Source organism: Misgurnus anguillicaudatus, chromosome 22 (assembly GCF_027580225.2).
Source record: "Misgurnus anguillicaudatus chromosome 22, ASM2758022v2, whole genome shotgun sequence".
NCBI classification, from domain to species: domain Eukaryota; kingdom Metazoa; phylum Chordata; class Actinopteri; order Cypriniformes; family Cobitidae; genus Misgurnus; species Misgurnus anguillicaudatus.
Window position 1 is genome coordinate 8,945,014 of NC_073358.2, and position 13,443 is coordinate 8,958,456.

Below are 13,443 nucleotides of genomic sequence, written 5' to 3' on the forward strand. Positions count from 1 at the left end.
GGGGGGGGGATATGGTCGCTGAGTTGCTGTTCAAACGTGCTGAAAATCCTCCTTTTCGAAATTTACGTTTTAAACGGAAGTAAAGATAACAACCATGCATTAGAAAAATTAATAATTGCTTAGGCTACAGTATATTTTCTATAGACGTGTAAAACCATATTTTGGCGGATTGTTTTTTACTTTCATTGTTTTTACTAGTTTGCCTGCCCATTTAGTCTAAATAATTAATGGAACCTAAACGAACTTGGCTTGCTGTTCTCGAAGGCAGCTCGAATCTTGGTCGGGCTCGAGACCCAATTCCAAGTAACAGAAGGGAAGAAAAATGCAGTGAAGGAGGAGAGACGCCAGAAGAATTTCGGCTGGGCGCAGAGGCACGGAGACTCACGTTTACCATGATTAATGATGATTGACAAGTTTAGGTTCCTTTCAAACCTACGTTTAAAGTGTAGCTGTTAAAATATTATTAGCCTAATAGTTTATTTTGATCATGGTGCTACGATCGATGGATAAATCTGAAGTTGTTTTAAAGAAGAATAAAATAATTACTTTTCAGTCATTTGCGCTGTCACACAGTTGAACGTCTCCGCATATGTACATCATTGCGACGTACATTTGCAAATGATTCATAAAGTCATACCTCCGCAATTCTTTGATCGATTGTGTTTTAGAAGTACTGTATGCTCAAACTCTAATGACAGCAATGTGATCGCTGATGCACTGGTAGAGAGAGAGAGAGGCGGAGAAAAAGAGAGAGAGCACGGCTCCTGTTCAAAAGTGGAAATGATCGATGTTATTTGTAGTCGGCTCTTAAAGTACAAAATACCCGATTAAGCTATTACGTGGCTATTATTAAAAAAATTTCGGGACGTTCTTGCGACCCGGTGGCAACTTGTCCACGACCCAGTACTGGGTCGCGACCCGGTGGTTGGGACCTCTGATTTACACAAATCGCTAATGTTAAAATTGTAAATAAGACAATGTTAAAATTGTAATTACGACATTTTGTTTCCAGAATTTAAACACGCATTTAAATTTATACGTTTATGGCACTCTTTGGTACTGTGACAATTTTTTATGTTAGGATGACCATAAATCTTGATAAAGTACAAAAGGACAATCTTGATTAATTTGGCGCTGTATAATCTGATCTCAGACAATCTAATTGTTTAAGAGAGCACTACATTGGACCACACGTAGGAAGAATCATCTAATCCTGTTTAAACCAAAGCAGAACATATTGTGCTAAACACAATAAAACCAGGTGATTAGACAAGGCAAAGCAAAATTAAGACAATACGTGATGACAGAAATATTTAGACTAGTCTGTCATGAAATTTTTTAACTTTCCATTTTAGGGCACAACAGCAGTGAGCACTACCTCATATCATGATTATCAGATTACATTCAAAAATAAACCATTACAACACACCAGACAAGCTCTTTAAGCCTCAATTTCTATATTCAGTCTTTGTTTCGAGACTATGAGCTGTTTAACCAGACACCACAGCAACCCAAACACCAGTGCACTATGCTTGTTCATACGGGTTGATGTTAAACATCAGCAAAATCTCAGCAGATTTGTCTTCTGTTCTCAACAAGCCAGACAAGTCAAAGCCTGAGGATAGTACAGTGATGAGCCAGATACAGAGGAAGTTTGCTGCCTAGGAAACATACTAAACATTGAGCTCTGGAAAACACAATCCTATAAATAAAATTTTTGGGTTTCCAAGCACTTGAACGGAAGTCAAAAATGTGTTGGATGACATCAATGTGATGTTTTATAATAGTTTTCCATGCATTGGACTAAACAAACCAGTTCAACTTAAGTAACTTCTTATTGGCTAATAAAAAAAAAACACTAGCACCCATACTAATACTTTTTTAGCACTATATGACTAAAGCACATCGTGAGGAGTACTGTATACCACAATGCAACACTCTCATCTTAGCCTTAAATCTGACAAAGGCATCAACCCCTTCACTGTTGCAGCCCTTTTTTAAATGAGAGGTACAAAGGTGATGTAGACCTTCAAATTAATAAAACTTAATTTGGTCTAGAAGTCTAATCTTGGTCTTGTTTTAAAGAAGACACTTTAGTGTGTAATATTAAAAAAATTGTTATAGCAGTTTACATTTAGTGTAATAAATAAAAATAAAGCAAAAATTATATATTTTATACGTAAAATTATTACAAAAAATGTGTGTTACACTTTTAGTGGTTTTACCAAAACCGGGCACTAGGTGTCAACAATTTGCTGCAAACTCTTGTCACAAATTAATAAATTACTGTCACTGCATAAATATTACTGCTAAAATGTTTGGAAATATGAAAACTACTTCTTAGACCTTTCCAGCTATACAGAATGTAGTGATAGATTAAAATGTACATGCAAAATATTGAAGTAAACTCAGGTGTCCCGCTCACGGGATTCATTTAAAGTGCACCTTTTTTATTGCTAAAAAACAATGTTATTTTGTGTATTTGGTATAATACAATGTGTTCGCATGGTTTATGGTTAAAAAACATTATTTTCCACATTCCGAACATTTTTGTAGCTCCAGATATACTGCTTTCCTCAAATGCATTGATTTTGTACAAAGCTCATTGATTTGAAAATCGCAGTGTGCCTGATTGGACAGCTAATCTGTTTGTTGTGATTGGCCTGAATACCTCTGACATCAGCCGGAAATGTGATGCTCCTTACCATGTTTGAAAGATTCGGTCACAATGCAATACCAACAGGAGTTAACTTACAGGCTGTGAGTCCAAGCGGGAGGAGTTATGATAATATCGTCTTGTCTACATCACCAATTCCAGGAAGTAAACTGTTGCCTACAATCCGTGTGTTTGTTGTAGTCCAAGAAAAGAGATTTACGTTGGGAGACGATAAATCATGTCATCGTTTACTTTGGGCATTGTACCTTTTGCATATGGTTAACATGTACTAATACACACTAACACAACAAATGAAATGTAAAAATGTGAATTGGACCATAATTGGTCTTTAAATGTAATATGATTCACATTTCTTATCTCAATGTTTTTTTCTGAAATAACTTCCCCCATTTTTAATTTAAGATGAATGCAATGATGAGGTCAGTATGATGCTACTATTATTCATAATGTTTCAACATGCATAACGTGACTAACATATTAAAGCAATATATGGTATAGTTGTAGTATGCAACAATTAAGTTTATTGCCTGACAGGAAGATATTAAATGTATCGTGCAACAAGTCGCAGAAGAGATTAAATAATCTGCCCCGAAGCTTCAAACCAGTATGCAAATCAATCAAGTTAAGGTTAGGGCATATGCCTATGTATGTATATGCCAGAATATGTGTGAAAACTATGTATAGTTAGATTTGTATAATGGCCTCATCAGTGTTAAACGGTGTTAAGACAACAAATGACACACTTTTTTCCCTTCATTAAACTGCACCTACATGTCATAAAGTCAATTCATTTTGTCTAACAGGTTTGTGTGGATCAGACTGTACTAAGCTCTGTAAAGGGTGTGACTGGACTCCACTATACAGATTTGAATGTGAAGTGATAAAGCCCTAGTGGGTGGACAATGCAGATTTACTAACATCAGCGAGTGCCATTCACTGCTTCAAACAAGCAATCCCACAATCCCGCTGTGAATCAATGAAATCCACTTTGCTCTGTCCTGCAAACACTGATTCAACTGAATGTTTGGACAGGTTAATGCAGCGGCTATGCATGAAGGAAGAGACAAATAAAGAGCTGAAAGATACGCCTGTCCATGTTCGACACGACAAAGCCAACAATACAGGCTTTCTACTGTACAGGTATCTACAACAGGAAGATGAAAGGCAAAGCACAGCTTCCTTATCCCTTTCACCTTTTCTTTGTACCTCATTTTGGGCAGGGATTGGATATTGCTGTACAAATACACATCAAACACAAACAATAACAGAGGAATACTAGTGAACAGCAAACTTTAAATGGCTTTATGAGTTTATCTGGACAGTATTGCACTAAAGTTTTAATAAGTACTATGCTACAGTGCTGTCACATAATCCCATTAAATCCCATTTAATTCGGAAATGTGCATCCAGTTCTTCACTGCCGTTTTTTTATTTCTCTTTAAAAATCGGATTGGTCAAAAACTAATACGAGTTAGTATTGGCAATTATTATGCCCTAGATTTACATATTTACATCACAAAAATTCATCCAGGTATTCAATGCATGTGCACTGTACAACTTACATAAAATAGCACATTTAGCATAATAATGCGCTATGCCATCTACGCATCCGTTTATATAGCAGATTGGGCATACGCACCATTTTGATTGGTTGACAGGTCAGATCAGCGTCCGTGACGGGCGTGTCATCTCCCTCCATGACATAGATGCCTTTGCGAGACAGAGCCTGGATGACCGACTGGTGCGACTGCAGAGAGGCGGCCTGGTCTCCTTTAAGAATGAGGGCGCACACACGACAATACAGCTCACCGGACAACAGCAACCGGATCACGGGGGGCTTGATGTGTTCCTGGTCGTACTGGTCTGTGTAGAAAGGGTCTCGAAGGTCCTCTGGGATGTGATCTAGACAAAAAAATTAAGTTTAGAAAAACGATCTCTTTCGGCATCATTTTCAATCGGATTTTGAGTAATGGCACAGTTCTCTCAAAAAAACCCTGCATGATTCGAGGTTATCATATCGTGCTTAACTTGTTACAAAGCAAGGTAAATGGGCACCCATTTTGCAAAATCCACTTTTACAAGGTGTTTGGACAAAAATGTGTGTAGGGCTGGACGAATTTACAGATTTTATCAATTCATTTGAATTTACATTTTGACGCAATTTTAATTTTATTTACATCAGGGAATCAAGATTTCGAATGGAAGTTCATTATAGTCAAAGTGCAGACATCATCTGATTACACAGCAGAGTTTTCCTGCATTGAAAATGAAATGGCAGCCGCCCAGGCAAAATTTCAGAACTCCAAAACCAACTGGGCTATATTATTTTATGTGTTTTTGTTCTGTATATGCTGTAGGACTTGCACCTGATGAATTATAGCTGCATATGATTAAAACACATATCTGCATTTTCACTGTGTCTGCAGAGTGCTTGTCTTAAAGTGGACATTTCACAAGACTTTTTTAAGATGTCAAACAAATATTTGGTGTCCCTAGAGTACATATCTGAGGTTTTAGCTCAAAATATTATATAGATAATTTATTAAAGCATTTTAAAATTGCCACTTTGTAGGTAGGTTCCAACATTTTGGGTGTGCCATTTAACATGCAAATGAGCTGATCTCTGCACTAAATGGCAGTTGCGTGGTTGGACAGTGTAGATTAAGGGGTGGTATTATCCTCTTCTGACATCACCAGGGGAGCCAAATTTCTATTACTTCACATGCTTGCAGAGCATGCTTTTCAAAAACTAAGTTACTGGGTTGATCCTATTCACATTTTCTAGGTTGATAAAAGCACTGGGGACCCAATAATAGCACTTAAACATGTAAAAAGTCAGATATTCATGGTATGTGCCCTTTAATGAAATGCAACTTTCAGATCTATTTTAAAGCCCTCACTGTCTTTGTTGGTAATGCTGCGTTCAGACCAGTCGCGGTCGAGGCGTCAAGCACAAGTTATTTCTATGCTAGGTCAATGTAAAGACGGGTTGACGTACGTCTGGCGGTCTCGCGGCGCGAATGAGGCCTTTAGTGCGGCGCGGTAGACGCGATTCCGCCTCGTTGGCGCAAATTGAGCGTTGCCGCGGGAAACGCACGAGTCGAAAACGAGTTGAACTTTGGTGGAAAAATGCGCCACATTAACCAATCAGGAGCTTGCTCTAGTAGTGACGTGATAACAGGAAGTGAGCGAAGTCGCAGAAGTCTCGATGACTAGAATTTCACGTGCGAATGAAGCGAGTGAACAAACTCAAAATGTTCAAGCGGCAAACTATAAGCAGTAGATGCGCATTTGACGCCTCAAACACGGCTGGTGTGAACCCACGGTAAGGGAGGAAGGAGCATTTAAAGCTACAGACACGAAAAAAGCGTTTTTGCTTTCGCCCAAATAGAAGCATTTTGGACATGCTATAATAAATTATCTGTGAAATATTTTGAGCTGAAACTTCAGAGACACATTCTGCGCGCACCTGAGACCATACCTTAAAGGTCACGTTCTTCCTGATCCCATTTTTTTTAACTCTAGTTAGTGTGTAATGTTGTTATAATAGCATAAATAATACCCGTAAAATGTTAAAGCTCAAAGTTCACTGCTAGGCGATATTTCTCCTTTTAACAGAATTCACCTTTCAAAGCCTACAGCGAACGACCGGTTTGGACTACAGCCCTCTACTTCCTGCTTTAATGATGTCAGTAGAACAGTTTTTTGACTAAGCTAATGGCAAGCTAAGCTGCTATCGAATCACAACACACTAAACAAACTACACAATCAGAATTCGTTACGTATTTCTGAAGGAGGGACTTCATAGAACAAGGAACACATCAGCCAGTTTTTAGGACAGTGAAAACAGCGGTATAGAGAAAAACACAGAAAGAATGGGACCTTTAAATTACATCTTGTAAAAATGGGCACAATAAAAGGTAAACACAAAACACTTGATTATTATCAAATAAAAATCTCACATATACTAGGGGTGGGCGGAATGACCAAAAATCTATTTCAGGGAATGAGTCATTTTATTTCACGGAACGGAATATTTCACGGTATACATGTTTTTCAGTTCATATTGTTTTTTGATGATAAAAATTTACAGAAATACACCACTCACTATAGCTTTTAACTAAATGCTCACCACAGTTTTAAAATATGAGCAATTTAAAGTTAATAATGCTAAAGTGAAAATGCCCAGAAGATAACATAGATAAGCCTTGATTAGACAGAATCTTGTTTTTAATTGAGTTATTAATTTTATAGACTATTGAAGCTATAGTATGGCTTCATTGTATTTTGTATTTATGCATACATTACATTAAACATATGCAATATGTAAAATGAACAGGTATACATATATGCAAAAACCTACAGACAGGATAAATACCTGTATATGAGAGAAGAAGCTCTAGATATTATAAATGTGACATGCTATGATGTGATGATCATAAAGTTTGTTTTAAGGTCTTGACGACCTTTACTTTCTATTAGACCTTAAGATTTGCATCTCTTTCTCGTCTTTCCGATCAAATATGTTTGTATAAGCAAATGGCGCGTCAAACTACATCGCTCCAGCAGCGCACGTGTCACTGATATAAACGCTTTTGTCTTAGCTTGCTTAAAGTTCAGAAAACTTTACAACTATTAGCTTATGTGCGAGAAGAACTCTTATTTGGCGTCGCAGCTCCTTGCGCTTGACTAGAGACCTCTGCACGCAAGAGACCGGCCGGCTGCTGCATGAGGAGAGAGAGAGCGCGAGAGCGAGCAAGACAAGAGTCTCGCTGCGTGACCCGCGGTGGATTCACTAGCACTTATTATAAAAATACACAAATAACTTGTTCATTTTTTTATAAGTGAACTATTTTACATGTTTTTTCCGTCACACTCAGTCTAACATGCTGGAGGGCAGAGTTAGCCACGCCCACTTATTTGCATTCCGCGGAATAGACGGAATAGAAAAATCTGTTACGTCAGACATTTTATTCCGCGGTAACGGAATATACCGTCATAACGCCCAGCCCTAACATATATCATTGCAAATGCGTCACATTTCATGTCTAAGCGAGCCCTTGCTTTGTTGCTAAACTGTTACACCACGTGCTAAACAATAGAGTGATGGTGTGAAAAGCTCTGATCTCATCTGCAGATCTGCGCAGACACATGCGCTTTCGCAACTGGGGTCTGGATGCAACCATACGGTACAAACAGAGGAGAGAAAAGCCAGACATGTCCCAGTCCAAGCATCCATACAAACCCAACACACACATATATTCGTGCATTAACACTGGCTGTACCAAAATCCCCCAAGAGTATCATACCATTAAACGTGAAGATGGTGGATTCAGTCATCCGTCACAAACACTCACCTGCCCCCTTTTGTCTCCACGTGGAGCTGTCTGGTTTGTTGCAAACCTGGCTGTCTGCCATTTCCAAGGTTACTTAAAGACGTTTGCATAATTGTTAACAAAATCTTTCATATTATTACAGCAGGCTTGAGGCATGATTTGTTGATTTCTATCTTACACGACTACATGCTCATAAATCCAATGATGTGATACTCAAGGCTATTATAATGAATAAGCCATAAAATGTAGTTTATGCACGTGTATTTGAAATAAAAACACAAATCTATTAAAATGCAAAATAAATTAAAAAACGTCCTCTACTCTAAAGACTTCAGTTGTAGTCATTTACATTTTTTATGCATCTGGCAGGTGCTTTTATCCAAATCAATTTACAATGCATTAAAATGGATACATTTTTCAGCATGTGCGTTACCTGGGATTGAACCCACAATCTTTGGTGCTGCTAACGCAATGCTCTACCACTAAGCCACTACAATTACCTTGAAGTATTTAGAAAGTATATCAAAAATAATTTGTATGTTCAACGTCGTGATTAGCACTTCAAGCTAAACAGTTCCCTTAGATCCAGGCCATTTCTGTGAATAAGAGTCACATGGCCTTCATCATTCCATCATTGCCAATTACTGGAGCAAAACAACTTAGACTTAACAGGGGCCAGGATGGGGAATAAGGAGAACAAAGAACTACATGCCAATAGAGACGACAAAATGTACTTTAACCTCCTTAGCACACAAACACTAACAAATCTAATCCAAATCTAAAAACAAAAACATCCTATATTTACAATATAGGCCTATGTTATTAACCAGGTGCTATTGTGGTATGCAGACACACCCTAAAATCACAGTACTGTACTGTAAAACACCAACAGCACCACAGTTTCCTCATCTTTAAAATGTGGTGGTTTTATTCGCCACTCTTCTGTTTCTGATGTGACGATGGTAAACTGGGTTAGTAGTACGTGGTGTAAAAGGCCTTTAGACACCTGAATGCGTTCTCCAATAGAAACGCTTCAACCTGTTGCCAATCCTCAAGATGAGCAAACAAGAGTCAAATGCATAAAATAACTTTTGGTACAGCCATTAGTACCCTCATGTTGTCGAAAAGTGACAATGCCCACCCAAAAAAAAAAAAGTCTGATCACATTTGGCCACATATTGCTCTGCTCATATGTAATAGTCATTAGTGACTGGTATTAAGGCCAAGTCTAAAAATACATCCGGAGTAAATATGGCCCATGAGCATTGCTTTCCATATTCAAGTACACACACAAGTGGTAGACCGACATGGGTTTTTCCAATGGCTGACAGTGGTATCTAGAGGTCAAGGATGTCAATATAATACTAACAGAATAGCAGCAAGCAAGAACAACAAATTTACTGAAATTAAGTGAACACCAACAAAGATGCACCAATATATAGGCCAAAAATCGCTATAAGCCGGTAAAAGCAATTTATCATAGTTTAAACCGGTTGATTATTCCTGTCAGTTAAAAGGGGACAGGAAACGCATCAAACTGTGCAGTGCATAAAGGGAGTGTTAAGAAACATCATCAGCTTGATTAACTGAATGTTATTATTCATAAATGTAAGGGTCCGTTCACATATCGTGTCTTTTGCACACTCAAGTTCGTTATTTCAAATGTAGCCGCACGGTATGCACGCTCATAATGAAAGCGACGCAGTCATTATTTTCCAGGCACATCCACACTGCATTGAGTTAAAAACATCTCAACTTTTTAGAATGCAGCAAGTGCACCGCCGGTCATGTGACAAGAACCTACAGTATGCTCCTAGCGTTTTCCGCGCGTTTTAAGGGGCAACACGTGAATGCCGCTTAAAAAATACAGTGTTTCCCATACATTGATTTATTTGTGGTGGCCCACCACAGAATCAACACTGGCCCCCACAAATAGAATTTTCATGATTCCTATTTTCATTTTTATTTCATTATTTAAAACAGCTTAATTCGGCTTAAAATATAATTTGATATATAATACAGATCAAATACAGATACAGATCAAAGAGTACAAGTGAAACAAATTTCAGGTGCCAACACTAGATCAAACGCAAACATGACATGAATACGTCACATATATGCTAATTAGCGAGTGACGTCATCCCCACCACAGTCTCTCAAAATCCTGTGGGAAACACTGAAATACTATTTTAATATTTAGAATTAGTTCATTTTAAGAATGTTTAGGTAAGTAACAGATTTGTTTATAACTAAGACCAGTTACTTTGACACAAGTTGTTGAAATCGAGAAAATAGTTTTGTTTTGCATTTCTTACTAAATTGTGTCAGTATCATTAATTTAAAACAAAGTATAAAAGGTAAAACCACCAAATTAACGGCACTGATCATCTGTATTGGCAATCGGTATCGGTAGACATCATTCCTTAAAGGCGGAGTCCACGATGTTTGAAAAACGCTTTGGAAAAGGAGACGGGCCGACTACCAAAACACACTTATAGCCAATCAGCAGTAAGGAGCGTGTCTACTAACCGTTATCGTTGCCTGGGTTGCGTATGTGTGGGGCGGGTCTATCAACAGAAGGTCCAGATTGTATTGGTGTAGGGGCGTGTTTGTTTAGGTGATTTCAAATATCAACATTGGCTTTCAAACATCATGGACTCCGCCTTTAAAATCGGTCATCAGTATCGGATTCGGCAGAGAAAATAGTATTGGTGCATCTCCAGTTACCAGCCAACGCATTTTCCAATGAAATGGCCAAATATTAGTCATCTAATTTATCCAAGCCATCTCTACTGCTGGTACTCTTCCAGCAATCTATAATAATCCAGTAATTTATGATAATCCTTACGCCCCAATCAGAACACCAGCAACATTCTCACTGTGTGCCGCCCGTCTCTTTTCGAAGCTAAGTCGTTAGGAGGCGTTTTTAAATCTGGTTGACATAAACAAACGAATACCATCCACTGCCGTAACTGATAAGAGACGGATGACGGAAACTTCACTGCTTCGCTCTCAATGGTAGTCGCTCTCGAAAGTTGCTCATAAAGTTAAACTTTCTCAACCAAGCTTCCATTGAAATGAATGAGATCATGGGCTCTGCTACTGCTAGTCACTGGCGGTCTGAATAGGGCCTTATAGTAAAGAGTTACGGGTTGTGAAAGACCACAGGATGTGTATTAATTTGTGCTAATGTGCATTTAATGTGATTTTCAATTTTAAAGAGTCATTAAGTTAGCACGTATAAGAGTAATGTAAACAAATGATTGTGATGGTCATGCACGCAGAAAGCCCTCCATATCTGCTGACAAGGAATTAGGCGAACCCTGGGTCCTGTCCATTCACAACATTTTAGTTGTGTAAGCGCTGCAGATGGATCAAATGCTTTTGAGCCGACTGTGAAACACCACATCAGTGTATTCAGTCTGTAAATCTCCCATGAAAAACATCTACACTCAGCTTCTATCTTTAAAATTGTCAATTTTGTAGTTAGGCTACTTTGGCAGTATGTAAGCGTTAGGTTACAGACTTTTCCATTGGATGGATTTTGCTAATGACCGCACTGGTCTTCAAGTTTTACTTACTGTATTCTAATCGAACAGCATGAATGCCATGTTGTCAAAGAGTACTGCCTTAAATGTACCTTCCCAGGCAGCATGCGACTCCTGGCCAGATCTGCGCCGGATCCACACAGAAGCTGCTGACTTAAGCCTCGTTTAGACTACCAGCGACTTGTCTCTTTCAATGAGGCGTTTCTAAATCTGGTTGTCATATACAAATGTGTACCGTCCACCCCAATAACTGACGATGACGTGAAGTCCACTGCTTCACTCCCATTGGTAGTCGCTTCTGAAAATCTTTCGCTCATATGTTACGCCCCATTCAGAAAGCCAGCGACAAGCAGTAACACAGTGACATGATTGCATTAATTTCAATGGAAGCTTGGCGATTTACAGCAACACAAGCAAAAGTGACCATTGGTGACCGTATGGGCGTGTCCAACAATGTGAGAAAGTTAAGAAAAGTTTAACTTCATGCAAATTATGAGCGATTTTCAGAAGCGACTACTAATGGGAGCGAAGCAGTGGAGTTCACGTCATCCTTCTCTTGTCAGTTACTGGATTGGACAGTACTCAGTTGTTTATGACAAACAGATTAAAAAACGACTCACTGAAAGAGACCGGCGACACACAGCGAGAAAGTTGCTGGTGGTCTGAACGAGGCTTTAGGCATGGATCTGGCCCAGAGTCTGGTTAGTGTTTTGGACATGTACCATGGTACTACTACCATGATTTGTGTTAGCATGTACCACTGCATCATCATATACACATTACAGTATACCTGTATTATTCTTCAAAAGACCATGGTACCTGAATATTGTGTTTCGTAACACCATTGTATCCGATACCACCTACTGCTTTTAAGTATGGGCAAACTGTCTTTGATGACATATTTGGAGTGGTTTAGTAAATCAACGAGTGCTGCATTATTCATAAAAAGCAAAGCAAACATGTCAGCTTACCGACATCGAAAGCTTTGGCGAAAAGCCACCGTAGGTTTGCCGCTATTTTAGCCCGGGCTGAATCATACATCTCCAGCGGCACGATCTCCAGCGCCTCGCCCGCCGCCTCCATCTTTCTGCGGGCGCCGTCAGTGCCCAGCCCCGCTTCCATCCTACAACCACCGTCTGCAAACACACACAAAAAAGCCCAAAATTTGCATTCATCTTTAACAACTGGAATATAGCGTTTTTAAAACTGCATGACAAATAACTGCGTGTTAAACGTTTAAATAAAACAGTTATTAATTTCCATTAGCGTCCAGGCTAGCTTGAGTTTAGCCATCCTATCTTTATCCTAAATGTGTGGTGGTTATAATGTTATCTAACACACATTACAATTGTTAGAAAAACACCAACCAATACAAAGCTGGTTAAATAACACCCTGACTTCAGCTAACGTTATTCTAGTTTACCACCAAAGTACCTAGCTAGCCGTCACCTGAGTGATGAAAGCGTCTGCTAAACGAATAACGTAAATGTTCATGTAACGCAAAGCGAAAATCCCAAAATGACGTGCAAACACTCACAAAGAGGGACAGTTTTAACCATCTGTGAGCGATACTGTCCTAACCTCAAACTGGTTTGCATGTTTTGACTAACAGTGACCAGCGGCTAACTGCTAATGCTGCTTTATGAGGCGATCGCTAGCGAACCGCAGCTAAACAACAGACCCTTTGTCACCAATTAATTCAAATAACAACATTTACCGCCACGTACCTTACAGGTAACCTATCAATAATCCAGTCTTGCAGATGTATAGGTTAGAAATGAAAGAAAATAAAAGGCTCCGGTGGAAATCATGAGGACACGAGCACGAGCAGAGACAAGAGCGTGTATGGATCAGCCGTCACTAGTGCAACTGCACACACATA

At 39.0% G+C, this 13,443-nt stretch overlaps 1 protein-coding gene across 5 annotated transcripts in view; it reads right to left on the bottom strand.

The window, feature by feature from the left end:
* The window catches only part of camsap1b (calmodulin regulated spectrin-associated protein 1b), a 41,154-nt gene extending 27,711 nt beyond the window's left edge, over positions 1-13,443 (bottom strand). For 2 of the 5 annotated variants that reach the window (XM_055200713.2, XM_055200711.2), the window contains exons 1-3: positions 13,099-13,244; positions 12,533-12,697; positions 4,317-4,579 (exon numbers count right to left, since the gene is read on the bottom strand). In XM_055200713.2, the coding sequence (XP_055056688.2) occupies positions 4,317-4,579; positions 12,533-12,697; positions 13,099-13,159 (489 nt within the window). In that variant the 5' untranslated portion in view covers positions 13,160-13,244. Of the gene's footprint in view, positions 1-4,316; positions 4,580-12,532; positions 12,698-12,995; positions 13,017-13,098; positions 13,245-13,288 lie in introns of those variants that run through there. The other 3 variants (XM_055200715.2, XM_055200714.2, XM_073860968.1) reach the window with 3 other exon arrangements.